Source organism: Cnephaeus nilssonii (assembly GCF_951640355.1).
Source record: "Cnephaeus nilssonii genome assembly, chromosome: 23".
Lineage (NCBI taxonomy): Eukaryota > Metazoa > Chordata > Mammalia > Chiroptera > Vespertilionidae > Cnephaeus > Cnephaeus nilssonii.
In genome coordinates this window covers 12,848,894-12,876,871 of record NC_137094.1, presented here as the reverse complement: position 1 = coordinate 12,876,871, position 27,978 = coordinate 12,848,894, and the positions used below count along the sequence as shown (strand labels likewise).

The 27,978-nt window shown below is 41.1% G+C and overlaps 1 protein-coding gene across 2 annotated transcripts; it reads left to right on the top strand.

Annotated features, from left to right (window-relative positions):
- Positions 1–6: 6 nt before the first annotated feature.
- AIDA (axin interactor, dorsalization associated) lies at positions 7–26,312 on the top strand. 2 transcript variants are annotated; one of them, XM_079763725.1, is made up of 10 exons: positions 29–227; positions 7,608–7,677; positions 13,633–13,686; positions 14,130–14,184; positions 18,418–18,481; positions 18,639–18,745; positions 19,602–19,724; positions 21,727–21,849; positions 23,543–23,660; positions 23,787–26,312. In XM_079763725.1, the coding sequence occupies exons 1-10, from the start codon at positions 118–120 to the stop codon at positions 23,881–23,883; spliced, it is 921 nt and encodes a 306-aa protein (XP_079619851.1). In that variant the 5' UTR covers positions 29–117; the 3' UTR covers positions 23,884–26,312. The 2 variants fall into 2 exon arrangements, with proteins under 2 accessions (XP_079619852.1, XP_079619851.1); XM_079763726.1 differs by lacking the exons at positions 23,543–23,660; positions 23,787–26,312 and adding an exon at positions 22,338–22,827 and having other exon boundaries at positions 7–227.
- The last annotated feature ends 1,666 nt before the right edge of the window (positions 26,313–27,978 follow it).

Below are 27,978 nucleotides of genomic sequence, written 5' to 3'. Positions count from 1 at the left end.
CGGCCGGAGCGGTTCCTCCCGGCCCTGTTAATGTCGGGGCCCGGCCCGGGGAGGATGGCGCCCTAGAGCCCGGCCTCGGCGGGGCAGGGGCGGGAGGGGGACGGGCGGGCACCGGCCATGTCGGAGGTGACCCGGAGTCTGCTGCAGCGCTGGGGCGCCAGTTTTAGGAGGGGCGCCGACTTCGACTCCTGGGGCCAGCTGGTGGAGGCGATAGACGAGTATCAGATGTGAGTGACTTAGCGGCGGGCGGCCCGGCCCGGCTGCGGGGGCCGCCTCCCCCGTTCCCCTCGGTCTCTCCCATCCCCGTCCCAGCGGCCAAGGCTCCCTTCTCAGGGTGGGGCCCCGCGGGCACCCCCGAGCAGCTGCCCTGGACACCGCGATCCGCGGGCTCCCGGGGCTCCCTCGCCCTTCTCCCTCCGCCTGCACCGGGCCGGTCCCCATTCAACAGGTTGCCCTGGTCTCCCCGGGGCGCCGGCCCCATCAGGCTGCCTACTGAGTTCCTTCTCCCCCCCACCCCCCCCTCGCCCCCCGTCTCACGGGTCCCCCGCTTGCAGTTTCCTTTCCTCCTTCCCCCCCTGCCTCTCGCATTGAGGTTGCCGCCCCTCAATTTCTCTGTTAGGATCTCCGCGGGGTGGGGTGGGGTGGGGTGGGGGGGAAAACTTGGGTGCTCTCCGCCCAGGTTCCAGGCACGAGTGGCTCTGTGCACGGTGCCATCCTCCCCCCACTTCACCCCCGTGTGCAGGACTGGAGGGGGACCCACTGGTGGCGATGGAGAGGAGGAGAGGGGGGTGCCCCTGGGAAGCAGCGAGGCCAGAGGTGCCTCCCCAGCCCAAACTAGGGTCCCCCCCTCTCGCGCCCCCCTTCTCCACCCATCCTTCTGTGCAGAGAGCCCTGTTTTCCCAGCGCACCTCGGTTCCGTTTCGGTTTCTGGGACTGTTATTTGCTCAGCAGTGCAGTGTGGGTCCCACCCACCCACCCCCTCGCTCGGTTGCTCTGGGTGGAGTCCGCGCAGGATGTGAACAGAGAAGAGAGCAAAATGTGAATTCATAGACCACGCACGGGAGCGGGCCCCTCCGCCCTTTCCTGTGTAGGATGTATAGCCGCCGGGTGCGTGTGTGTACGTTTCTTTGATCAGCCCCCAAGTCCGATTTCTTTTCCCTTTCTAGTTTCCCCCTTCCCCCCAAAAAAAGTAAGATTTTAAAAAAATTATTATTACAAGACAAGATTTACGTCCATAGAAAACCTTGCTTAGATTCTTACACATTTTTCCTGGAAATAACTGGCTGCTAAAATGCCACTGCAAACTGTTGCCATTAATTACTGCTTGGGTTAAAAGCAAGTTATTGTTTGAGGCTGTAGGGAATATGAAACCATGTGTGTGTAAAATCTCCCCCCCCCCCCCCCCCCCGTGTCTTCTGGGAAGAATATAAGATTGGTACTTGGAGGATCTAAATTCTTGGTCCTTTCTCTACAATAGTTATTTGGGTTTTTATGTGGCCATTCAGTTGAATGTGTAGATGTTCTCCTACCCCATCTTACTGACTTTGAACTGCCTGTAGTTTCAGAAGGCTCAGAAAACAACCCTGCTCTGGGCCCTTTTGCCTTGCATATCATTTGATTTGCTCTTGCACTTGATATCACTTGCTCTTGCCACTACTCAGTGAGGATATTATTCTCATTTTACAAAAAAGAGGAAACAGAAGCTTGGGTTAAGCAGACTACCTAGGGCAGTGATGGGCAACCTTTTGAGCTTGGTGTGTCAAACTTCGCCAAAAAACTGAGCATAACTCGGGTAGTGTGTCACTTTGAGGAAAAAACATGATTTCGCACATGTTTCATCCTCAGGAGCAGCAAATGTTTCATCCTTGGCATGCGGCCGCGTGTCATCAGAAATGGCTACGCGTGTCAGTGCTGACACGCGTGTCATAGGTTCGCCATCACTGACCTAGGGTCTCAATACTATACCGCTGAAATCTGAGGTTTTTAAAAAATTCCCAATCCTTTCTGCTCTACTCCATAGTGTTTAAGGTGCTTTATTTAAGATGTGTCGTGTATGTAATTTGGGAAATTAGATTTTCTTCATTACCAAAGAACATGTCCTCCCCTCCTGTCGCCAGTTAGGCAGTGAGCACCTATGTGTATTCTCATTCTGTGTGTTCGCCGGAATTGCAGACCCGGAGGTAGAAAGCTGCCTCACGGTGAAGGGGTGGGACTTCGCAGCTGTTGGCATTGAGCAGCAGAGCTCACAGTGGGAAGTGGACAGTACCATGTCCAATTGAAATTACAAAGGAAAGGGGAGCAGGCAAGCTGTTTAGCTAGCACTGAGTAACAGGCACATACAAATCTGCTGTTGGACCTCCACACTAACTTTTTATTTTATTTTTTAATATTTTTAATTGATTTTTTTACAGAGAGGAAGGGAGAGGGATAGAGAGTTAGAAACATCGATCAGCTGCCTCCTGCACAACCCCTACTGGGGATGTGCCCGCAACCAAGGTACATGCCCTTGACCGGAATCGAACCTGGGACCCTTCAGTCCGCAGGCCGATGCTCTATCCACTGAGCCAAACCGGTTAGGGCCACACTAACTTTTTAACTTCGTCATTCAGAGTGGTTCTCAGATTTTAAAAACTGCCAGCGTAATGATTGGCTTACATTTTGTAGCTGTATAAAAATGAGGCTACGTATAAAATGAGGTTGAAATGTTCAAAGCAGCGCAATTTATAATAGCTAAGATCTGGAAACAGCCCAAGTGCCCATCAGTTGATGAGTGGATAAAAAAGCTGTGAGACATTGACCTCATGGAATACTATGCAGCAGTAAAAAAGAAGGATCTCTTACCCTTTGAGACGGCATGGAGGGACCTGGAGAGCATCATGCTAAGTGACATAAGCCAGTCAGAGAAAGACAAGTATCACATGATCACACTCATATGAACAAAATAGGTCCAGAGACAGAAGCATGGACCAAACTCTGGAATCTCAGAGGAAAGGTGGGGGAGGGTGGATGGGTGGGAAGAGATCAACCAAAGACCTTGTATGCATATATGCATAACCCATGGTCACAGACAGTAGGGTGGTGAAGCCTAGGGTGGGGCAGGCTAGAAGGGGTCAATGGGGGGAAAAGGAGGTATATGGAATACTGTCAACAATAAAGATTTTAAAAAATAAGGGGAAAAATAAAAGTTGAATTTAAAATTCATATATTCAAAAAGGAAGGCGAATTGTCTTTTTTATTTGAATTATCTGCGAGGAAAGGCTGCAGAAAAGAGGACCATTTGGGGGCTACTAAAGGATGTAAAAAAGAATTGACAGGATATAGTCACTGACCGGATATTGAGAGTGAAGAAGGAGGGAGAGTCTAGGATAACTGGCATTTCTCATGGGGTAGGCAGCAATGTTTTTATTTTTTATATATTTTTATTGATTTCAGAGAGGAAAGGAGAGGGAGAGAGAGAGAGAAACATCAATGCTGAGAGAGAATCACTGATCGGCTGCTTCATGCACACCCTCCATTGGCGATCGAGCCCACAACCCAGGCATATGCCCTTCACTGGAATCGAACCCGGGACCCCTCAGACCGCAGGTCAATGCTCCATCCACTGAGCCAAACTGGCCAAGGCAGCAGCAATGTCTTAACTACCTACAGGAGTGAATTTATGTGAGAGGGGTGCTCAGGGGGAAGAATGATCATGTTTAATATTACCATAATGTAAGATATTGTAGTGTAAACAATTTCATCACTCAACAAATGAGAGTTAGGGGAATAAAGACCAGTATGATTTGATTTCCACCATCAAAGCCCTGATTGTCTAATTGGAGGATTTCAGAGTGAACTGGGCATTGCTATTACCGAAGAAAGTGCTGCCACATTGCTCGCTGTTTCCTGAAGATTTTGGTTTACGGCTTTTGTACTTTTTTTCTGAAACACTTTTTCTGTCCACCCCCACCCCCTCAACTCAGTCTTGCACATTCTACCCCACCAGTCCTGCTTAAATGTTTTCATTGTAATTAGCATCATCTAAAATACATTATACTTTGTACTAGAGGCCCGATGCATGAAGATTCGTGCAAGAATGGGCCTTCCTTCCCCTGGCTGCCGGCACCGCCTTCGCTCCGGTCGGAGCCGCCTTTTTTGCTCTGGCCTGGAGCCGCCTTTCCGCCTTCCCACACTGCCCAGAGGCCCGGAGCGGCTTGGGTGGTGCGGAAAGCCTGCGTCGTTGTGTCACCATGGCGACGACGCAAGTGTCCCATCCCGCCCCCAGCCTCTATGCGCCTGTGTATGCAAATCAACCTGCTATCTTTGTTGGATTAATTTGCATACTCACTCCTGATTGGCTGGTGGGCGTCACGGAAGTACAGCCAATTTGCATCTTACTCTTTTATTAGTGTAGATATTTGTTTGGTGTAGTCTCTCTCCCCACTTGAATGTAAGCTCTTTGAGGGCAGGGTATCCAAGCTATTCTTAGTGTCCAGAGCAGTGCTAGGCTATCATCAAATAATTGCTTAGTTAGATATTAAATAATTATCGTATTCTATTGAATGGATAGATTCAGTAGTATGCTGTGGGAACAGTAGAGAATTGATGCCAAAATACTGTTGGAAGGTTTAAACAAATTATTATGGCAAAAACAAAATTTCTATCCAAAATAAAGTGTTGATGAAAAAAACTCCATTTAGTAGGTCACCTCTTTCAGCAAGCTGGAGGATATGTGACCCCTAACTTATGGTAGAGTGGTATGGAGTCTGTTGCTCAGAATCAGATATTTCACAAGAGGTCTTAGTCCAGCACGTGGATGCTCAGTAAATATTTGTTAAAGTGAATGGGTGAATTTGAAGACCGAATAATACCTGCTGTTAATCACCTTTACTGTCTATAATAATAAAAGCGTAATATCCTAATTAGACTGGACAGCCGAATGACCTTCCGGATGACCTTCCAGATGAAGCCGGGGCTGCGAGGGCCGAGGCAAGCTGCTGCAGCTGCAAGGGCTGAGGCCAACCACCTCGGCTGTGAGGGCTGAGCCCCTTGCACAAATTTTGTGCATCGGCCCTCTAGTGTCTTATATCTACTCAGTGCTACTCAGTGTGGTCCACAGATCGGTGCTGGTCTGCAAACGCCACTGGTCTGCAATGAGATAAATAAAGGAATTGAGATTTAAGATTTAGAAACTATAGCAATTTAACATATGCACCATCATTTGTATTGTATTTTATAAAAGTATTAGTCTAGAGCAGATTGGGAGGGAAAGACTGGTCCCTCACTATAGAGAGTTTGAGAAACACTAATTTCTGTCACGGATTGCTGTCATTCAACTACTTGTTTATGTGTTTAAAGTATAATTAAAACTCCCCTTTGAGAATAGTCCTGTTTTATCTGTAGGAAGCACTGTAAGGTGAGTTTATTCTCTAGAGAAGAATATTTGATAGATTTCTCACCTCTACTAACAGAACGGCAACTCTTGCACCTTGCTCGTCTGATATCCAAAAGTATGTGGATTTTCCCTCAAGGGACACAATCATGTCTCACTTTGCCTTCAAATGGTACAATCATTTATGGATTTAGCAAACTATTGTTTTTGCCTAGGTTTTAAAAAAGTTTAAAATAGCCCTATCCGGTTTGTCTCAGTGGATAGAGCATTGGCCTGAGGACTAAAGGGCCCCAGGTTTGATTCCAGTCAAGGGCACATGCCCGGGTTGTGGGCTCAATCCCCAGGGTGGGGCGTTCAGGAGGCAGCCAATCCATGATTCTCTCTCATCATGGATGTTTCTCTCTCCTTCTCCCTTCCTCTCTGAAATCAATAAAAATCTATATAAAAAATAACTATTGAGGTTTAACTTATATACCACGAATTCACTCATTTTACATAAGCAATTAAATGAATTTTTAGTAAATTTTCCAAGTTGGGGAGCCATCCCTATAGTAAAGTGTATAACATCTTCATCACCCGAAAAGACCCCTGTGCCCATCTGCAGTCACTTCGTATTCCTACTCAAACCCCAGCAACTGCTAATCTATATTCTGTCTCTAAAGATTTGTCTTATCTAGACATTTCATGTAAATCGCGTCATCTAATATGTGATCCATGTTTGTGGCTTCTGTAATGTTTTTGAGGTTCATCCATGTTGTGTGGCATGTATCACTACTTCATTCTTCTTTATGCCAAATAATATTCCATTGAATGGATATACTCCTTTTTGTTTACCCCGTTCATCAATGGGTGGACATTTGGGGTATTTCCACTTTGGGGCTGTTATGCATAATGCTGATGCTGTAAGCATTCGTGTACAGGTGTTTTTGTGTGAATATATGTTTTCAGTTTATTTGGGAATATACCTAGGATTTTGAAATGTCCGGGTTATATGGTAACTCTGCTTAACTTTTTGAGGAATTACCAAAGTGATTTCCACAGTGACTACCATCCTATCAGCAATATGTGAAGGTTCCAGTTTCTTCACATCCTTGCCTACACTGTTATTTTTCTCTCTCTCTTTAAAAATTATACTCATCCTAGTGGGTGTGACATATCTCATTATGGTTTTGATTTGTATTTCCCTAATGACTAATGATAAGAGAGATATTCATGTGCTTATTGGCCATTTTTATATCTTCTTTGGAGAAAAGTCTGCTCAAATCCTTTGCCCATTTTTAAGTTGAGTTATTTGTCTTTTTATTCTTTAGTTCTTCAGAGTCAATCCTGTGTTTTTGCTGCTCAGAAATCGCTTTGCATCTTCCCTGTTGAGTTGTACTAGTAGCTCAGCTTCATCCTTGAAAATCCACCCAAGGCCTCGCTGCTATTTGTAATTTTGATGATAATTGGGCAGACAATGATTTTCATGGCTGATTGGTGGGGTTTTCTTTATTTTCCATGAAAAATGTTTTCAAAAGTATAATTTGGTTGGGTATTGCCACTTTGGCATGGCTGTAATGTGGACTAATCTTACCAGCAAATTAACAATAGACTGATGAAGTGTCTCTGGTTGTACTGTTATTGATGCTCACCGGAAGTTTTAAGCAGTATCTGGACAACTGCTTATTGGCTTGTTACAGAAGAAATATATGCATACGAAAGAAAGTTGGATTAGATGCCACTTGAGGTTCTTCCCAGCTCTAAGATTCTGTTTTTACTGTCTAGAGCTCAAATTTGTCCCAGTGAAATGCTCTGAAAATTATATCTTATTTTCATTGTCATTGTATAAAGAGTTTGATTCTAAAGATAATGTAGGTTTATACTTTGAAACCAGAACATAGTATTATTGTACTTCATTGTCTGGTTTTTTAAAATATTAAAATTGTGCCCTGGCCAGTGTGGCTTAATTGGTTGGGCAGCATCCCATGCACCAAATGGTTGCTGGTTCGATTCCTAGTTAGGGCACATGCCCCTGTTGCAGGCTCGAGCCCCAGTAGGGGGCATGCAGGAGGTAGCCAATTGATTTTTCAATCTCACATGTTTCTCTCTCCCCTTCCCTTCCTCTCTCTTGAAAAATGTATAAATAAATAAAAAAATATTTTTAAAAATAAAGGATTGAAGTTGCTTCACGTTGTTGCACTTGAGATATTTTGCTTTCCTTCAGTTCTAAAGAATATATGTTTTTTTCTTCTTACAGATTAGCAAGACATCTACAAAAAGAGGCCCAAGCTCAACACAATAATTCTGAATTCACAGAAGAACAAAAGGTATCATAGAATAATTGCCAGATATGTCAAATTCCAAATGAACAGCGTTCCGTCTTTTGATTCCATTAAACAAAAACAAAAAACAAAACTGTTATACAAAGAATGATACTGATGATGCTGTGCTGAACATTGTGATCACGTAGAGATACCACGTGATTTGCCACTTAGTGAACTTCTTACTTCATGAATTTCTTTACTTAGCCATTTAGGCTTTGTTTATCTTTAGTGGAGATCATCCACACGTTGGTTGGGAGGGAAGTCCATAAACTGGAGTTTGATTATGAGTAATTGTATCTTATTTTTAACTCTGAACTTTCTTAACTTCTCTACCTCCTTTCAAAACAAAACAGACACCCCCCAAAAAAGTCACCACTGAAAAAAATTAGTTCAATAGTTTGGCATAAGATTCTGTTGCAAAATAAATGCATAAGATTGCAAAATGTTTCAATGGTGCTCTTTCTCCTTGAATTAAAATTTTAATGTGTCATGTTAATTCCTTGTAGAGATGATGAAAAGTAGGAAGCTTTAAGAAGCTTTACTTTAAAGAGTGAGATGAAGTGGGAAGAAACAATTCCCATTTTTCCCTGGCTCAGAGTATCTAATGTAAAATCAAATTTTAATCTCGTAGATAAAGAAAAAAGACTTGTATCAGTTTTTCCTTCATCTCTTAAGAAAACACATTGTGAAAACTATGGTGACTTAATTTGCTTGAATTCTTTTTTTGTGCAAAGAGTGGGAGTGGGAGTGATTTTTTGTGTGTGTGTGTGTGTGTAGACTTTTTAAGGAAGCTGAAACAAATTTATTTTGGTCCTTAGGCCGTGTTATTTATAGGAATTTGGAAAGGAAAAAACCCCTAAAGATTTTGGTTAGCCATATTTCTTACACAAGATAGTATATTTGCATTTTTAAAATATTTAGGATCTACATTATCTAATGTACTTTTTTTGTGTTGAAAAAGAAAAAATACATTCCTACAATTTAAAAGTGTACTGTTCTCTTTTTCTTAATAATTACTGATACCCACAATAGATTTAAGATATTTAGGATTTGAACCCTTGAAAATAATTACTGTAAAGGAAATGATTGGTTTGCTTAAGGAACAAAGACTATATGCTTTATCACCTCTATAGCATTTGTGAAAACTATCTAGGAATTGATTAGAAAGTGATCAGCTGGTTTCACAGTATTGAAAATTAAATGACTGCCATATTTTCTTTTTCATTTTTTAAAATTGATTTTTAGAGAGAGAGAAAGGGAGAAGGGGAGAGAGAGAAACATTGATGTGAGAGCAAAACATCGATCTCCTATCTCCTGTGCACTCCCTACTGTGGATCAAGCCCAAAGCCCAGGCATGTGCCCTGACCGGGAATTGAACTGACAACCTTTTGGTGCACAGGGCAATGCCTAGCCAACTGAGCCACACTGGCCAGGGCTGACCCCCATATTTTAATCACTTATTTGCCTTGAGTTACTAATATGTTTTGTCTCCAACATCTGCTGCTTAGGTATAAACCTATGAGCAACATGACCTCAAATATAAAGTGATTTGACCTAAACCTTTAAATTTAAAAAATGCCATTAAGAAATGATCTTTGCCTGTACCTCCTCCTATCCTGGAGGCCTGATTTCTGAGGTGCTATTTATGATAACTGCCTGGAGGCGTTTGTGGCTGCTGGTGGTGGCCACAGAGAGAGCTCATGCCTGCCTGCCTATTCCTGGGGCTTGGAGAAGGACCCCTAACTCAATCTGTACTACATTATTAATGGAAGGCCAAGTTGTATACACTTACACATTCAAATTGCTTTAAAACATACAGGTGAGACATTCACAACAGGGGAAAAATCCCATAATGACATATAGGCCTTATTTGAATGTCACATAAGGAAGAAGTTGCTAAAAGATTAGAAAACAAAGATTTCCCAGATCTGATCTGGAGAACACTGGCTCTGAGAAATTAATAGATGTTACCTGAACAGAGAGTTTGTGACTTGTCAGGGCTTTTAATATGCCAATGTGTATGTTGAATTTTTTTCCTCTTTTTAAAAAATGTATTATTTAGTTAGTTAGTTTTGTATGTTGAATTTTTAAAGAGTTTGGGTAATGAAATATTTCTTAAATTTGTTTGTTTTTGGAAGTCCTGCTCCAAACATTTCATTGGGTCTAGTGTTCTGAAGGACATGTTTTGGGAAATTTTGAAACCAACTGTTAGGTCTGCAAAATTAATTGAATGCTACACCTGGAACATAAGGCAAAGTAGGAGAGAGTCAATTATGTTTTCCTCAAAAGAGGAAAATGGAAACTGTTCCCTACATTATTCTAAGCAGAATTGTTCTTTATGTTTTCCATTTTGAATTCTATTTCTAAGCTTTTACTATTTTCAGTGTTTTTGTAGCCGTGATAAATTTGAGAATTATGGCAATCATTCAATAGTTTGTGGGACTTTGAAAGGAGATTTTTAAGAAACCAACCATATTTCTAAAATGCTTCCTTTATGTGCCCTGACCGGGTATCGAACCGACAACCTTTTGGTGCAAAGGAAGCTTTTTGCTTTCTAGCTCACAGTAAGCTTTCAAAGTTATTTGATGAATAAATGCTTCATTATTAATCGTAGGTTATTGATATTTATTCATTATTACTTTAAGGTAAGAGAAATCCTAATTTTTGAGAGTATAACTTATATACATCTCCACAATATTTATTTTAAGTCTAAAGGACTCTAAAACAGATCTACTGATCCCTTAAAACTTTACTAATTGGTGATAAAATATTCATAGGGATTTTCTAATCATAATATCCACAAAGACTTCTGGTGGAAAATAAGAAAATTTGTGATTCTTATTTGATCCTCCCTCATGATTAGTTGACTTGGCTTTCTATTCCCAATAGTTTTGTCATAATAACAACTGGGTTTAGTGGCCAAACAATAGCTGCCAAAAGCTTTCATTCCATTAAGTTCCCTACTTTGGTGTAGCAGATTTTCTCATGTAAGTTTCCGGGCAGAATAGAACATCATGTCTCATGATGCTTAGAAAGTCTTTTTCTGTTTTGAGTCACATTTGGTGGTAATGAGGATTCCAGCACTAATGCTTGTATTATGTTTTCTAGGCATCCCTTTCTACTGCCTCCCACTTCGCTTCCTCCCTTCCCAGCCTCCCCCCAGCTAGAGGGTAGATGACTAGCTGTTCAAGTCTAAAAAATTAAACCTGGATTGAGACTATACTACTTCAACTGTGTATTTTTAAAACCTACTTAAATTGAATACATTTTAGCAAAATCAATGTAGCTCTTTAATTGTCTAATTTTTGATTCCACCTTTTTCTTTACAATTGCTCTTTTTGGAGTTGTCAATTTCCCTAGCAACAATAAACTAAAATAGCCAATATTCTGAAAATGAGAACATTTACCATTGCATATCATATCAGGCATGAGCAATTAATTTGAATGAGTGCTGATCATTTAAATCTTTCTAAATTTAAACTTCACTTACCCTCAATGCACATTAGTTAATAGTCAGTACTTACTCTGGCACAAATGACTGTGCTTCTCAGTCATTTTTGTGTCCATTTGTTTCTAGGAAAGGTGAAAGAAACAATTACAGTAGCAAGCACTGGATTTTGACACCAATAAATCCTGCATGTTTTAAAAGTCATTGTTACATCTGAAAATGATAGTGTTTCACTCCTCTTTTAATACTGATGTTGGGTGTGGTCCCTTAAAATAGTTATGAATAATGCCTATTGGTATTTTGCCATAGTTCAGTAGATTCCGGCTAAAAAGCTGTTGCTTCTGCTTAACTTGAAGAAATGTTCATTTTAAAATAGGTTATTAGTGGACTTATAGTTGTTAAACTACATTTTACTTTAAAAGTTAAAAGTATCAAATCAAATGGATTTTAGAGTAAAGAAGGAGAAGGAGTTAAGTAATATTTTTATTTTAAAGACTTGCTCACTGATATATCTCACTTCATACAGACAAAATCCTTGTTAAAAGAACATTTTTGAAAGAACAAAAAGTATGGCCAAATGGTATTAAAATAAATGTATTGCTTTTTAATATTTTGTATAGAAAAAAATTTATATCCAGGGCAACTTACTTAACCTCTGTTTAATTTTCACATCTATAAAACAACTGTCTCTAACTGATAGAATTATAGTGAGGATTAAATGAATTAAAGCTTATAAATCACTTAGGAGAGCTTGTCCGTAAGTGCTCTATAATTGTTAGCCATTACTACTCCTATATTATTTATGTTTAACATTATTTATTAGTTTGTCAGAGTTGAGTGGTATATTTGAATAACAATGATTAGATTTTTTTTAGAAAAGACTCACTGATTTCTATGCAAAAGCTATTTGAGATGTTATATAAATCTATCTTGAATCCTTTTGTGCTTAACATATTTAAATGCAATCTTTAAATGTAAATTTTCAGAATGAAATTGGTTATTTTCTAAACTCTTATGTTGGGATTGAAAGGAATTTTTAGATTGTGGAGGTATTTAAATATGGTTACTTATGCATTAGCCAAGAGTCACATCTTGCTTGGTAGTGGTTTATTTTGTGAGTTGCTGTACCAGCTTTTTATTATTGATATAATAATTGCAATAATACACACTAGCCTAAGCACCGTGGCCAGGATGGTACTTGTTTGTTACTCCTCTTTGCTCTTCATTATCTTGCAGAGAAAGCTGACAAACGAAAAAACCACCATATTCAACTAACATTTATACGTTTAGAAAAACATGTCATTTGTTTGCAGAATAGTTCATTGTGAAGGCACTGTAAATATTGTACAAAGATACTTCACTTTTATGGTCTGGATTGATTTCTAATAAAAACTTAAGAAATGTCTTCTTTGGAAGGACTTGAAAGTATTGATGGGCATAATTCGGCTGCCTGCTCTTACAGTTCTTTCTTCTATGGGTGTCCTCCTTTTCATAGCCACCCTAGCCATTCATGTTCTTGTTTATTACCATTTACTTGGATACTTTAAATAACCTGACTGATCTTACCTTTAGTCTTTTACCTTTTCTACTTTATCCTATGGATTCTGTTGTCACAACAATATTCTTGAAGGGCAAATCTGATTGTCATTCTGTGTTCAAAAACCTTCTGTGTAATTCACTGCTAAAGTAATGACAGATTCCTCAGCTAGTCATTGAAAGTCCCCTTCAGAATGATGCCCCCATCCCCAACACACACACACATACTTCATACTTCAATTTAGTTTGGGACAAACGAATCATGACAATTTTCTAAGCTTTTTTGTTTTAAAATCCTCCCAGTCACTGGGTCATATGGTCTTGTCCCATTTCTTCAGAACAGACAGTGGCTTACTTTGCTGAATCTTATAGAATCAAGTGTCTCTTCTTTAGATTACAATGATTCTGTCCATGTCTTATCTTACAGCGTAGAACCTGAGCTTATTAAGGTCAAGGACTATGCCCTGTCACTTAATATGAAACAGACCTGACGGTGAAACTTGCCACCATTCATCACAAGTACTAATTTTGCTTAGTAGTGCCTATGTATTTAATTATGTAAGTCATGATTGGACTTAGTAAAAGTTAAGTTATATCATGCTAACTTTCAGATATTTTTACTTTTAACTCTTTTAATGAATTTCAGGCTTTATGGAGGAAAAGAGAAGGCAGAACTTGGGAGGGAACAGGTTGGAAGTCCTTTTCATTGCCCTTTAAATCATGTCATAAAGCTGTCGTCAAAGTAAACTTAATTTAAAATTGGTTGTGGCACATTCGGTCTCCCTCTTCGCAGCCCTTTGCTGCCTGTTTCTCTTCTTTAAAATCTGTAAGACACTAAAAAGAAAGAGAATTTAACTTATTTTTAGAAATTATACTGGCACATCCTTTATCAATAAAAATTAACTGGTGATTTTGACAACTACTAGTTAATAGTTACAACGTTTGGTATTTATAGCTTTTTCTTTTTCCTACAGAAAACCATAGGCAAAATTGCAACATGCTTGGAATTACGAAGTGCAGCTTTACAGGTAAATAGGGTTTTGCCCCTCTTTCTGATATAACGAAACCACCAACTGTTAGGTCTGCAAAATTAAGGAAAAGAAATTATTTTGAACTATTCTAATGAAACATTAGGCATGCCTGCTAAGAGCAGTATTGTCTCAGGAGGGTTTTATAGCAATAAGAATTCATGAGTTAAGCTCATATGAAAATATTTATATTCATTTTTTTATAAACTAGAAATAAAAGATATAACTTTAATTTTTTTCTGTTATTATTAGTCTGAATGTTCCCAAAATACAACAACAAACAAAAATCCGCTTCAGACTTGTCATTTTTCTACTTTGAAAGTAAGAAATAGATTCATTTATTTTGGCTACTTTTGGACTATTTAGTTCTTGCCACTTAAAAGACGTCGGGTATAATGAAATATTTATAGTAAAAAGATGTAATATGCATATTTTAAATTCAGTCCACACAGTCCCAAGAAGAATTTAAACTGGAGGACCTGAAGAAGCTAGAACCAAGTAAGTTCATTAGATATATTAAGCTAGAACCAAAAATATTCATTAGATATATTAAGATGATTTAGCATAAATGCTTATTTGATTTATTTCTCTGTTACTATTTTGTCCTGTGTGATTTTTTACGCTTTTATAATTCCTATAGTATTTATAGTAATTTTTATTTGGTTTACCTTTATTTAGAATATGAAAAATTTGTTTCTGGGTTGTACTTGCCTCACCTATATGTTTTAGCCTTTATTTTGTTTTAATCACTGTAACAAGACTCCAGTTACTTTGGTAAAGCGTTTGTAGTCATGTCTACTGGAGAATTTAAAATTATAGTCATAGATGCCCATTTATACCATGACATCCAAAACTACAGTCCAGTTGTTGGAGCTACTCTACAAAATATTTTTTTTGTTGTCCTCATTTTCTTTCCCTTCTTGAAAGCTCTTTTGAAGTAAACAATTTCTCCAACTGTTTTGGTGGTTAGGATGCTGCTAAATAAAGCTTTTTTTGCTGGTTCAAATGAATGGTCTCTTAGAGAAAATGTTTGCAGTCTAGGCAAAGGCACAAGCATTGAATACCACCATAGTCCATTTTAGGGCATTTTCATCACCCCAAAAAGAAATCCTGTACCCAGTAGCATCCACCCATTTTTCCCAACTCCCTAATTCCCAGCCACTGGTTTAATTTCTGTCTCTCTAGATTTGCCTATTGTGGACATTGCTTATAAATGGAATCATATAATATATGGTCTTTTGTGACTGGCTATACATACCATTGTTTTAAGAAAAGCACATTGGTAGCTTTAATGGTTATGTAATGATTATATAATGTTTCTAAAGAAAATTATAATCAGTTTTTCAATGATAAGCATAATTAGGACTTTGGCCCCTTATTTAGTCACTATTTTTTATTAGGTTTTTGTTTGTTTGGTGTGTTTTTTTCCCTAGTTTGTTTCCAAATAAAACTCTAAAATCAAATCCTATATAATAAAGAGGTAATATGCAAATTAACCCTCACACCCTCACAAGATGGCTGCCCATGACCAGGCCGGCAATGAGGTTAGTTAGGGACGACCAAATGACTGAACAGCAGGCTGCATGGGGCGACCAGGCTGGCAGGGGGGTTAGTGAGGGACGACCAAATGACTGAACAGCAGGCTGTGTGGGATAACCAGGCCGGTTGGGGGGGCTATGAGGGGTGACCAGGCTGGCAGGGGGGGACAGTTGGGAACAACCAGACCAGCAGGGGGAGCTGTTGGCGGCAACCAGGTTGGCAGAGGGTAAAGTTAGGGGCAACCAGGATGGCAGAGGGGGGCAGTTGGGGGTGACCTGGCCAGCAGCAGGGAGCAGTTAGGGGCAACCAGACTGGCAGGGGGGGCAGTTAGGGGTGATCAGGCTGGCGGGGGGGGGGCAGTTAGGGGTGACCAGGCAGGCAGACAGGTGAGCGATTAGAAGCCAGCAGTCCAGGATTGTGATAGGGATGTCCGACTGCCGGATGTCCTAAACCGGCAGTTGGACATCCCCCAAGGGGTCCTGGATTGGAGAGGGTGCAGGCTGGGCTGAAGGGACCCCCACCTCATGCACGAATTTCGTGCACCAGGCCTCTAGTAGATATATAGGATGGCGGTAAAGTGTTTATCCTTAGGTCTTTATCATCTCTCCCTCTAAACGTGTCCACTTATTTCTCCTATTGCCTGAAAGGATCTTGCATTGGTGACCATGGTTACCAGTGTTTAGAGTAGCAGCTACCTAATAAGCACTCAGGTAAACCCACTCAGTTGCAGTTTGCTAACTGACACATGCCCATGACCTTACAGCTTATAAATGCCAGAACTGTTTTTTTGTTTTGGTTTTGTTTAATCTTCATTGTTGAAAGTATTACAGATGTCCCCTTTGTTTTTGTTTTTGTTTTTGTTTTTTTCCCCATTGACCCCCTCCACCCGCACATGCCCCTCCCAAGCCTTCACCACACTATTCCAGAACTTGGCATTGACCAGGGTTCTAAGTGGCCCCAAAGCCTGTGTTTCCTCCACTGCACTCTATGTTATACCTGTAACGTTAGAATTTCGACATCAACCCTAAATATCAGAGTGCTCCAGTTCAAGCTCCTGAGAGGTTATTGACACACATGTTAGAAGATTGGACTAAAATCTGCATTAATCTTCTATTTCTTGTGTTTTTGTTTGCTTTTTATTTTTATTTTTTAAGATTAGGGGTAGGAATGGAAAGGAAAGATAGCATTATTGGGATTCATTCTGTTATATTTTGAATTTATACAGTTCTTTTCATATGGACTTCTCCCTCCTTGGTACTTATTAGCTTTTTAGATGACTTTAATTTGCTCTTGCCTATTGTATCTCAGTAGGATATGCTCTGTAATTTTGATTTGATTAAAGCTAGGCACTTGTGAGTTAATGATTGTATCAGAATCATTTTCTATAGGTTGGTGTTTGATATGTTTTAAGTTAAGTGTACTTAGTCAAACTAGCCTCTGCCTCTTCTAAGACTAAGAAAATTAATGAATGACTGTACCCTTCAATATGTGGACTTGGGTGCTTTATTTTGCTAATGTATTTTTCCTTCAAGGTTTTTGAATCTCTTGATAATCCTGTCTGAAATATACTAAAACTAAGATCTTGAAAGTACTAGTCATTTAATTTTCTTGTGTTAATCCTTAGTAATATCAACATATCACATTTCAGATCTCTGCCACTTCCCCTTTGCTTATCCAGTTCAGCTGCACAGTCCGTTCTGTTCCTTGAACAAGTCAGACTCGTTCCTGCCTCAGAGCCTTTGTTGTTGCTCTCGCCCGTTCTCTAATACTTGGAAAGCCCTTGTCCCAGAGCCACTTAGGACAGTTCCTCTCATTCCAGGTCACAGCTCACGCATCTTCTAACACGTTAGTTGTGAAAGGCCTACCTTATCCACCTTAGCCGAAGTTCTCTCCTACTCCACTCGCACAGTCTTCCTGTTTGTGGCCTTTATCACGCTAAGCGCATCCTTGTTAACTTGTTGGCTCATCTCTTGTCTGCTTGTCCTCACTGTGGCCTAAGATCCATATGTGAGGGCAAGAACCCTCTGTCTTGATCACTGCCATATCTCAAACATTATGGGACATTATGGACATTTAAGACACATTTGTTGAGAAGAGAGTGAGAGGAAGGATAAGGGTAAGAGCTGGAGGGAGGGAGAGAGAAAATAAGAATGAATGAGAATCTAGACACAATCTCAGATTTCTCTCTCACTGAAGGACTGAGTAGAGGTGCTATATTATAAGAAGTCTGGTAAACACATCTCACTCCTGTGGAAGTCATATAATTGCAGTCTGCACTGGATTTCCTCCTTTGAGATGACAACACGCCATACCTATTTTAGCTTTAAGCTGCAGGACTCCAAAATTAGGCTGAATAGGATGAATGTAAAATCCTGGGAACGTTTTGGATTGCCCACTTAGTGCCATTACTTCATCTTCCTATAATTTCAGGTAATTAATGGAAACCCATAAGGCTAGATATGAAGCACATACTTATAGCACCCCTCCAACGTAGGCAGAAGAGTAGAACTCCTCTGTCAGTTTACATGCCAGAACGTAGTTATGGAGCACAGCCATAGTCCCGGAGGTGGTGCCATAGTGTGTGGTTTCAGACTTCCCTTGAGGATAAGTCTTTATGTTTGTGTGCATGTATGTTATGTATATGTATGTATGTAATAACCGTTATCATAAATGATAATGTTTATATGTATGTGTATAATACGTGTGTGTATACAGTAAACTTTATATATGAAAATTATAACCAGATTTACCAAACTTTACCAGTTTCATGTAGTTGAGGGGAAATCTAATTAGGACATAGACATGTTCATGTCCCTCTGATTGGTCATCTTTGATGTCAGTCTTCAAATGTCGTACTCCAGGAAGGAGGCATTACTTGTCTGTTCCCATGTCTCACCTGGGACTTTGCACATAGAACTATTTGGGGGTTTGTTTTCCATGAGGGCTTTGAGGCTCTGGAACTTATCCTCTTTTTAGAAAGCTGACAGTACTTTGAAATTATCAGTGGCTGGAGCATTCTACGAATATTTCCATTTGCTAAGATCTGTAAGTCCATGGACAAATACATGATAAGATTGGCAATTTTCAAAAATTTTTACTATGCAGAGAAAATTGATTAAAAACGGTCATTTGTGGTGAAATTTTAAATTTGATTCATAGAAGAATTTATGTTCCTTTCTCTTTTTCTTCTAGTCCTAAAGAATATTCTTACCTATAATAAAGAATTCCCATTTGACGTTCAGCCTGTCCCCTTAAGGTAAAGTAAATACTCACCAATATTTGTTTTCTTATTTTACACCTATTTTTGTCAACATAGTTTATATCAGCATCTTACCTGGGAAGTGAGCAGCTGGGCGGCTTCCCTAGAATACTTGGTTTTGTAACTCATTATACTTCTGTCCTTTTGCATGTAGAAGAATTTTAGCACCTGGTGAAGAAGAGAATTTGGAATTTGAAGAAGATGAAGAAGAGGGTGGTGCTGGAGCGGGGTCTCCTGATTCCTTTCCTGCTAGAGTTCCCGGTGGGTATCTTTGTTTTAACATAGTCATGATATAATCCCAGGTCAGGGTGTTTGGACTGATTTTGGTACTTGCTAGTGGGGAGTAAGACACCTCCAGAGCCCGTGTCCGTCTGAAGCAAACGTTTATGGCCATGTTATTGGCAGGAGCTATTTTAGAAGTGTGGTCTGAAAGTACCTTACTGTGTCGGGGGTCCCAAGACCACCCTCAGGTTTGGTAGTTCGCTAGGAGGACTGAGCATATAGTTGTACTCACCGCTATAATGTACTGCAGTGAGAAAAATACAGGAACAGAACCAGCAAAGGGATAAGGTGCGCGAGTAGGGAAGCCAGGTGCGAGCTTCCGGGAGTCCTCCCGGTAGAGTCGCGTTGTGATTAATTCCCCCAGCGACGAATGGGAGCAGCACGCGGAGATGGGTTCTGTCGGGAAGCACAGTGGGGACTCCGTGCTGAGCTGGCTCTGGGGCCGATCACATAGCCACCCTCTGCCGAGCACTGGCCGATCCCTCCTCCCAGAGGAAAGCAGGTACTCGGCATAGACCGCATTGTTTGCCCAGACAGCTGAGGCACAGTGGCTGTTCTTATCAGGGGATGTGGGAACCCTCCCCAAATCCAAGTTCCCAGGCACATGCCCAGGGCTGACCTTGCAAGCCGGCCTTTCCCAGAGTGACAGTCTCGGTCCTGCTCTGTTAACTCTTTCCTGTCCACTGTCATGGTGCTTGTTTAATTAATCAAATTGTGGTTATTAAACCTGGACCTGGAGGTGGGGGTGGGGGGTGGATAGAAAGCAAATAACGTAAAATATTTACTCTGAAATTTCCAGTGGAGCTCATTTTTATTGCTGTTTCTCTGTTACCAGGTACTTTATTACCAAGGTTGCCGTCAGAACCAGGAATGACGTTACTAACAATCAGAATTGAGAAGATCGGTCTGAAAGATGCCGGGCAGTGCATTGACCCCTATATCACAGTCAGTGTAAAGGGTAAATAACTGTGTCTACATGTTTCCCCTCTGGCGAATTTTATAAAATGGTGTTTCTCATTGAGATAAATGGGGGCGGGGGGACTCTCCTGTCTATGACAGCTCATCTTTCATTCATTCTACAGTGAGGCAAGATCCCTGAGAAGGGGGCATCATTCCTTCTCTGAACATTTCTGAGAGATTTACTAAAAGTATTTTCCTTTTATAACTTACACTCATGTTTGCTTTCGAGGGTTTTTTTTCCTATGTCTTTTATTCTTCAAATTCCATCAAGGGTGCTGCCTAGACATATACACTGTCTTCACAGCAAAGACATCCTTCAGGAAACGGGTTTAAAAAATGTCCCCCACCTCCCAAGGGTGTGTGGTTCCCTTTGCACAGCCGTGCTCTCCTGTCCCCTTGTGCCTCCACTTGAGGCCCTCTCGTTCCTGTCCAGGGGAGCCCTTACAGGGAGAGCCATGCCCAGGTGGGCGAGAGTCAGGGCGTCGATGAATCATCCGTGGAGAAGGGAAACAGGACATATCCGTAAACATCCACACCCAGAACGCAGTCCTGGGGGACGCTAAAATGTGTGTGTTTCTTGTCCTGAACTATGTTACCAAGGTTATTAAACATGGTTAGTCTTAGAATTTTTTGTGTCTACTATCCAATGATTGATTCCTTGAAAACAACTTTTTCTGTCTTTGGTTTAAGAGGGAAACCACAGCAGTTGAGTTATTTTATTGCATCGCCAAGCATTTTATACAGAACTTCACTGTAAAGCACTCAGTGGCCTTTTAAAAATAATTATTGAGTGATTGAGAATGAAGTTGTCATACTATTATTCAGAAATGACAACACAGTTAATCCAATCCACAGTTAATCTGCAGTTTGAGCCAAATCAATGAAACAGATATGGACTGAAATGAAATGGGGGAACTTTCACCAATGACAGAAACAAATTCAGACCCATGTGGGTTCATTAGTACCAAATAAAAGAAAAAGGAATTTGGCCACAGAGGAAAATTGTAACATGGAGAAACCACGATCCACAGCACTAGTGCTGTGCTACTTTATCTCCTGATGTGCAGTTATCAAGTCCATGGCCGACTGGAAAGCATTTGTACCTGACATTGTTTTATAGGCCCTTAGCAAAGCTGCGTATCTCATTTGGGAAAATACATTGTAAAACACACAATGTCATGATAACGTGATAGGTATTATGTTACCTTTGGATACACGTGGGACTGAAATATGTTTTTGTGTAAATATCTTTAGGAACTGAAATAATTAAATGTGCTAAATCGTTTTTAGTCCCCTAAGATGGGCCTGTGGAGTGAAACACTGAGGAGTCATTAAGCGAGTCCCCATTGAATTTGATTAAACTGGAGGATTCCCGGCTCCAGGAAATGAAAACCATACTCCATACATAGTGCACCATCTGGCTGTTGTAAATCAGTTATGTTACAGCAAATGGAGCCAGAATGTAGGTCATATACATGCGAAAGCATTCACGTATGGAGAGGTTTCATTGGCAGGTTTCATGTCCGATTGGTCCTCCGACTTGAATGTAACGGGGATTCTGATAGTGGTCAGTTCACAGGCCTTCCCATGCCATGCACTTGACCCGGGTGGGAAGTAGGGGTATTATTCACATTCCAAACTTTTATTGCACTCAAGAACATAATGGCCTGTTCCCTGGGGGAAGACACCATGCTCTCTTCACCTCTGAACTATCGGGTCACGTTGTGTTCTCTCCAAGCTTCCTTAGGTAGCCAGTCATGGCAAGGCTTCCTCTGCTGGTCTCTGAGGCCCCCCCCCCCCCCCCTCAGCTCCCTCCACATACCTCTGGAGACCACAAGGTCTTCCTTCAGGTGGCCGCCCACACCATGTGGGAGCCCCGTTAACTGGGAGTCTGCTCTCGGCTCCTGCCGGCCTCTGGGAGACATAACCCCGGGGGTTCCTGTGCGCTTCTGAGTCTGTGCATTGGAAGGCTGCTGAGCAGAAACTCTCTTCCTTTCTAGATCTGAACGGCATAGATTTAACTCCTGTGCAAGATACTCCTGTGGCTTCACGAAAAGAAGACACCTATGTTCACTTTAATGTGGACATTGAGCTCCAGAAGCATGTTGAAAAATTAACCAAAGGTGTGTAATCGTCAGTAACTGACCCCTTGTGCTCAGAGTTCTCATCTTGTTCATGTTTGTGGGCCTGGTGACGTAGCAGCGTTGGAAAAAGTAAATGTCACATAGTGTTTATGGAACTGAATGAAATGTACATTTATATTTAAATGTGGGAATCTGGAATTGTGTTCTCTAGTTGTATAGTAAATAACATGTAATAAAGCAATCTTCCATAGTAAAATCTTACCATCTTTAACAACAAAATAGAGTGAAAGCTTTCTCATACCGAAGAGCTGGGGAAGCAGGGCTCCTGAAGATTAAGTCTCTAGTCGCTGAAAGGAACATTTTTTCCAGCGGAATTTATTGGGCAGACAGACTCTATCGTTTGCGTTAGTTGACAGGAGGGTGGGAAAGGACAAAAGCAAATTATTAAAAAGCTGAAGTTACATTTTCAAGTCACACGGTTCTTGGAATGAGACGTTTCTCTTGCCTTTTGTCCACCGGAATGCCAGTGTCCTCTGAACAGAAGACTTCGGCGCCCCTTTATCTCCAGAGATTCAGTTGTGGTGTTTGAAATGTCCAAGCCCTGTGCGAGGATTGCACAAGATACACACGTGCCTTTTGAACAGTGGCCGTGGCCTCTAAAACAGCCGTCGCCAACCTTTCCGACCTCATGGACCACCAGTGGTCCTCGGATCACCAGTTGGCGACTGCTGCTCTAAAAGACTTGATCTTTTCGTCTCAAATCGGGTGCTGCTGCTCCTGTGTCCTAAAAGGCGGTCCTGCCCGGCCGGCGTGGCTCAGTGGTTGATTATCGACCTATGAACCAGGAGGTTGCAGTTCGATTCCCAGTCAGAGCATGTGTCCTGGTTGTGGGCTCGATCCCCTGTGTGGGGCGTGCAGGAGGCAGCTGATCAATGATTCTCTCTCATCATTGATGTTTTTGTCTCTCTTCCTCTCCCTTCCTCTCTGAAATCAATAAAAGTATTTTAAAAAATAAAAGACTTGTCCTGCAGCGCTCCTGTTAGAGGGTGATTCTCTGAGTGTGAGCAGCTTCCTGGTTAGATGTAAATGCTTGGGCCCGCCCCAGATCTCCTGGTGCCCTCCAGAGTTTGAGAATCGCTGTGTTAGCAGCATAAGTAGATAGGACATGCTTAAGAAATAATGTCCAAGAAATTTCAGTGTGAAGTGTGCCTTCTGCAGGAAAATATAACAAAACTTTGTTTTCCGTTTAACTCCATTGCTCTGAGAAAGGTTTCTGATGTGGGGTTAGGGGGTGTGTTTCACGGGCTATTTTATTATGTTTGTTTTATTGAGCTGTGTTCTTGATGACTTGACTCGAAGGGTGTTAAAAATAGGACTGTATTCAGAAGTTGACTCCATTCATTTTTCCCCACTTTGAATTCGTTATGTACAGTGACTCTAGTTTGAACTGATATTAATACTAATGAATATGCTGTACTTTCTTCACGTTTACAAGCATGTCAGCTCATCTTCCTAGGCCATTCTCATTTCACGGGGCGTTCTTCGATCAGTCTGGCTCAGAAGTTTTGCTAGAGTTTGGAGTGACAGCCACAGGCATACCATCAGACCGTATAACAAAGGTTACCCTATAAAATTATGCCAGTTGTTGCTTGTTCATATGCTTCTGGTGATCAAAGAAAATGTATTGACGAGAATGGTGCTGTCTGTGGCTAATGCTTTTTTCATTTCTTAGGTGCAGCTATCTTCTTTGAATTCAAACACTACAAGCCTAAAAAAAGGTTTACCAGTACCAAGTGTTTCGCTTTCATGGAGATGGATGAAATTAAACCTGGGCCCATTGTAATAGAACTGTAAGTGATGCGCGTATGGAGTTAGTACTAATGGAATGGTGGCTAGTATTTCTTCTTAGTATGTGACCTTGGAATAGATCGATTATCTAAGTATTTTAAACAGTGGTTTTTCTATTGTGGTTACAGATACAAGAAACCCACTGATTTTAAAAGAAAGAAATTGCAATTATTGACCAAGAAACCACTTTATCTTCATCTACATCAAACTTTGCACAAGGAATGACCCTGACATGAATAACCTGGAACTTCTGTGAATTTTACCACTCACTACAAACATCGTAGCTCTGTAGAATCCTCTCCCTTCAGCAGGCAGGAAGCAGGCCGTGCCAGGCCAGTGGGCCAGAGGGAGCCCACTGCAAAGCTGTAGCACAGAACCCATGTCCAGCACGTCACTGACATGTAAGACTCTTTTGGATACAGGCTTATTGTAGGTTTGGAAACATGTTTTTACTTTTCTATTGATTGTGCAGTTAATACTCTCTTTTCTAATTGACCACTACTGCCCTGCTTCCTGGAAAAACACTGTTGTGGGCAGGGTGTGCTCATCTTCAAACTTACTACAGCAATAAGAATGTACTAGAGTTTACACGTCTGTTCCCTTCTCTCCACCATGCTCTCTGGGTTTTTTGAATTAATGTCAAACTTTGGGCCGATGTGGGTAGGATAGTATGAAACTGCTTTGGAGCGTTTGGACCAGGTAGGCTGTCCAAGAAGGAAATTTCTGGGCTGCTCCTCGAGGTGGCCCAAGTTCACCTGCTCTCATCCTTCTCCCGGTAGGAGTGTGCCTTGGCCGGATCAGTATCCACATGGGAGTGTTCCCAGGTTGTAGCTGTGATTTTTCCCGATGACAAGATTGTTTCGGAAAGCGAGCATATTTTTAGTCATGTTGATTTGCTGTTCTTCCACATCATATTGTTATTCTTTCTGATCGTGATTCTAGGGCTAATGTGGAACCATCTCAGAATAATTACCCATTTTTAGATGGGCTAATAATGTCTTCTAGATCATGTAATCTAAAAATAATTTGAGTCAGATGCTAATGAGATACTGCAGGAATAACTGCTGTTTTTCTGACAACTGATTGTGAAACCTGGAAACCTGCATACCTCTTACAGCATTGAGTATGCGAAATTTGGAGATTATTATTTTTTTTTTTACATAGGTAGATAGGATTGCCATTTATTTCCTGTTTAGATATGTCACCATTCATCCATATGGAAATATGCAGGTCATTAGCTTGTTATAATTTGACTATTTACATTATTTTTGACTTAATGGGGCATAAATAAAACTTTCATAGTATACACGAGGCGCCTGTTTGGTACACAGAACATTAAATCTGGGGTGGGCTTTCTGGGGGTTGGATGTGGAGCCCACATATGTCATATCACTCCTTTCAGTGACCAGTGCTAGCACGAGGGAATGGGCTGCAGTACTGGGCCTGTTTTTAAACTAGTGTAATAGCCTGTCATGCCGTTCAGTATGTTTGCTTTTTAAAATAAGTAACCACCATTAAGTTGTCCCAGCCCTTGCACTTCAGGAGATCTAGTCTTTCAGTTGTCCGTTGGGTCAGTTCCGTTTACTGAGATGGACGTCAGGAACTTTAGGAGCCTGGAAGAATTCTCAGCCAAATTTAGTCTGGTCTCTCATCTTGATTAGGTTAATTTCAAAATGGTTCCGTCCACAGTAGCTGGAGGGGATGAGGAATTGCCTTAACTAACTTTGTTGTTCACTCAGCTCTTAGACTGTGAGTTGTCAGCCCCCCAGACTGTAAGCTCCTCCAGGGGCAAGAACCACACTTTCTCCACGTCATGTAAACTGAGGGGGCGCAGCGCTCTGTATCCTGCGGGACTCAGGACCTTTCGTTTGAAGTCGCTGACAAGACCTAAGAAATTCTCCCTCAAAAAACCTACTATTAAAACCTAGCAAAACTGACATATTGTTCTTTCTCTTTTCTCACAGACCCTAAGACATGTATAACAAAGTGATAATTTATATGAAGCATCTGCTACTGTTCACTAAGTATGTTTTATATGAACTACACATGCCTTTCATCAGTATTAAAGAAGCTTAAATTGAACACTGTGTGAGTAGCTTAGCTTTAATTCAGAACGGAATGAAATAACAAAGCAAGTGATTGTCTGGAAGCAGTAGACACAGAATACTCCACATCCCACAGTAAATTATTTAAATTTACTTTCAAATGAAAAAAAAAAATCAGCCATTGAACCGTAACCACAACTGTAGAAATGTTTTCTGGCTGAAACATTGCTGCTTCATAAATGAGATGATTTTAAAAACCACGCCCAGAAACACAATGACTGGAGATGGCTTCTGCCATAGCTGTGACTTTGGAGATGGCCGAGTGTGACATACTGAGGGACGGTCCCCTGCCCTTTCTGGATATTGGCAGCTTGCCTGGCTCCACTGCCAAAGCGATGCCACCAGAGGGCTGAGAGGCGGCATCCTGCAGGGGCAGAGATGCTCAGGTCGGGAATTCTCTACAGTTGACTGACTTTCCAGTAAGAGGAGGTAAATGCCCCCAAAAGCTTTGGGGGCCCAAAAAGACTCCAGCTCTAATTGATTTAAAAATAGATTTACCTTTCCTATTTGATTATCTTCCTACTTGGTATAATCTACATTTAAATGCTATTTAAAAATAGAAATTATATGAACTTAATCATTACTTTGTCCTAAAAGAGATTGAAATATTCAAAAGTTGTATTTGTGATTTGCTCTTATTTTACATGGTTAAAAAATAACTTTTGCTATTAACTATGGAGTTCTTCTCAAATTTCTCCTATTCTTGATATTAAATGGGAGGACCTATTGATGGAATTCTTTTGCTAAAGGTATGTTACTTATGAATTTTGAAAGGGTTATCTTCTTTCAAAGGTCCTTATCTTTCTCAAATGGTATATGTGTTAGTGGTTTGGTATAAAGGAAGATTTGGTTTCACAGTGAGGCTTTTGCTTTCTGTTATTAGTGGAGTAAATGCCGTAACAATGACAGGCCCTGGTGTAGGTAATATTATAGTCAAAAAGTTAACAGGGATATCAGCTTTTTATCATTTTGATTTAATCTAAATCTTAAACTTCTTAAAATATACTATTAAGTTACTATAATTTAAAGGGTCTAAAGAGTTAGTTCTTAAGAAACATTGTTTTAAAATCATGGTGTAGCCCTGACCGGTGTGGCTCCGTTGGTTGGAGCATCATCCCGTACACTGAAAGGTGGCAGGTTCGGTTCCTGGTCAGGCCACATATACAGGTTGTGGGTTCAATCCCTGGTTAGGATATGAATGGGAGGCAACCGATCGATCTTTCTCTCTCTCTCTCGCTCTCTCTCTCTCTCTCTCCCTCCCTCCCTCCCTCCCTCCCTCCCTCCCTCCCTCTCCCTTTCTCTAAAATTTCAATAAAAAATTAAAATTTAAAATAAATAAAACCATGGTGTAGTAAGAGTACTTTTTAAGTAGGGTGTAATCCCAAATTCTTAGATATACTGGTTTTTAAATACAAATGCCAACATTCAAATGTTAACTGTGGAGTAGAATCAGTCAACAAAAAGAACTGAGGTCAGCCCATGGTTGCTGACCTAGGGCATGTCACAAGCCTTAAAATCTTAAATCATTCTTTCTCATAGTATTCTCCTCTTCTGATGGTTTTTGCCATAGTCATTGAAAATCATAGGCAAGGTATGGGAGAAATAATAGACTTTACTTTTTTTAATAAAGGACATTTCCTTTTATGGTCACAAGACATTGCTTTCTTTTTTCTGTTGTGCACCCTTAAAAAAATAATCTATTTTTATTTATTTCAGAGAAATTAGGTAGAGAGAGAGAGAAACATCAATGATGAGAGAATCATCGATCAGCTGCCTCCTGCACACCCACCCCTGGAGATTGAGCCTGCAACCTGGACATGTGCCCTGACCGGGAATTGCACCTTGACTTCCTGGGTCACAGGTCAATGCTCAACCACTGAGCCAAACTGGTGGGCTTCTGTTGTGCACCCTTAATGCACAAATGGCAAAAGCAACAGAACATCAGGCCAGACACTCCTTGCTACTCCTGTACACTCACCTTCGGGAATGACCCAGGCAGGCAGTCACAGAAGGCCGCGAGTGCCGTCAGATGGCCATGGCTGCTCTGAAGTAAAGGAAGCCCTCAGTCCTGGTGCCTGGGTGACCGAGGCCGAACCTGCTGAGCAGGGAGCAACAGGGATCTTGCTGCCCAGCCACTCGCAGCGGTGCTGGGAGCCCGAGCTTTCATCTTTCCCAAATGGCACAAGTCTCGTGAGAAAACAGTGCAATGAATCAA

What these genes read in the sequence shown, in the direction of transcription:
- AIDA (XM_079763725.1), top strand. Translation starts at nt 118, where the DNA reads ATGTCGGAGGTGACCCGGAGTCTGCTGCAGCGCTGGGGCGCCAGTTTT. An exon ending in GTTCAGCCTGTCCCCTTAAG is followed by an intron (nt 18,482 to 18,638) that starts GTAAAGTAAATA and finishes TTTTGCATGTAG; the next exon opens with AAGAATTTTAGCACCTGGTG. An exon ending in CTTTCCTGCTAGAGTTCCCG is followed by an intron (nt 18,746 to 19,601) that starts GTGGGTATCTTT and finishes CTCTGTTACCAG; the next exon opens with GTACTTTATTACCAAGGTTG.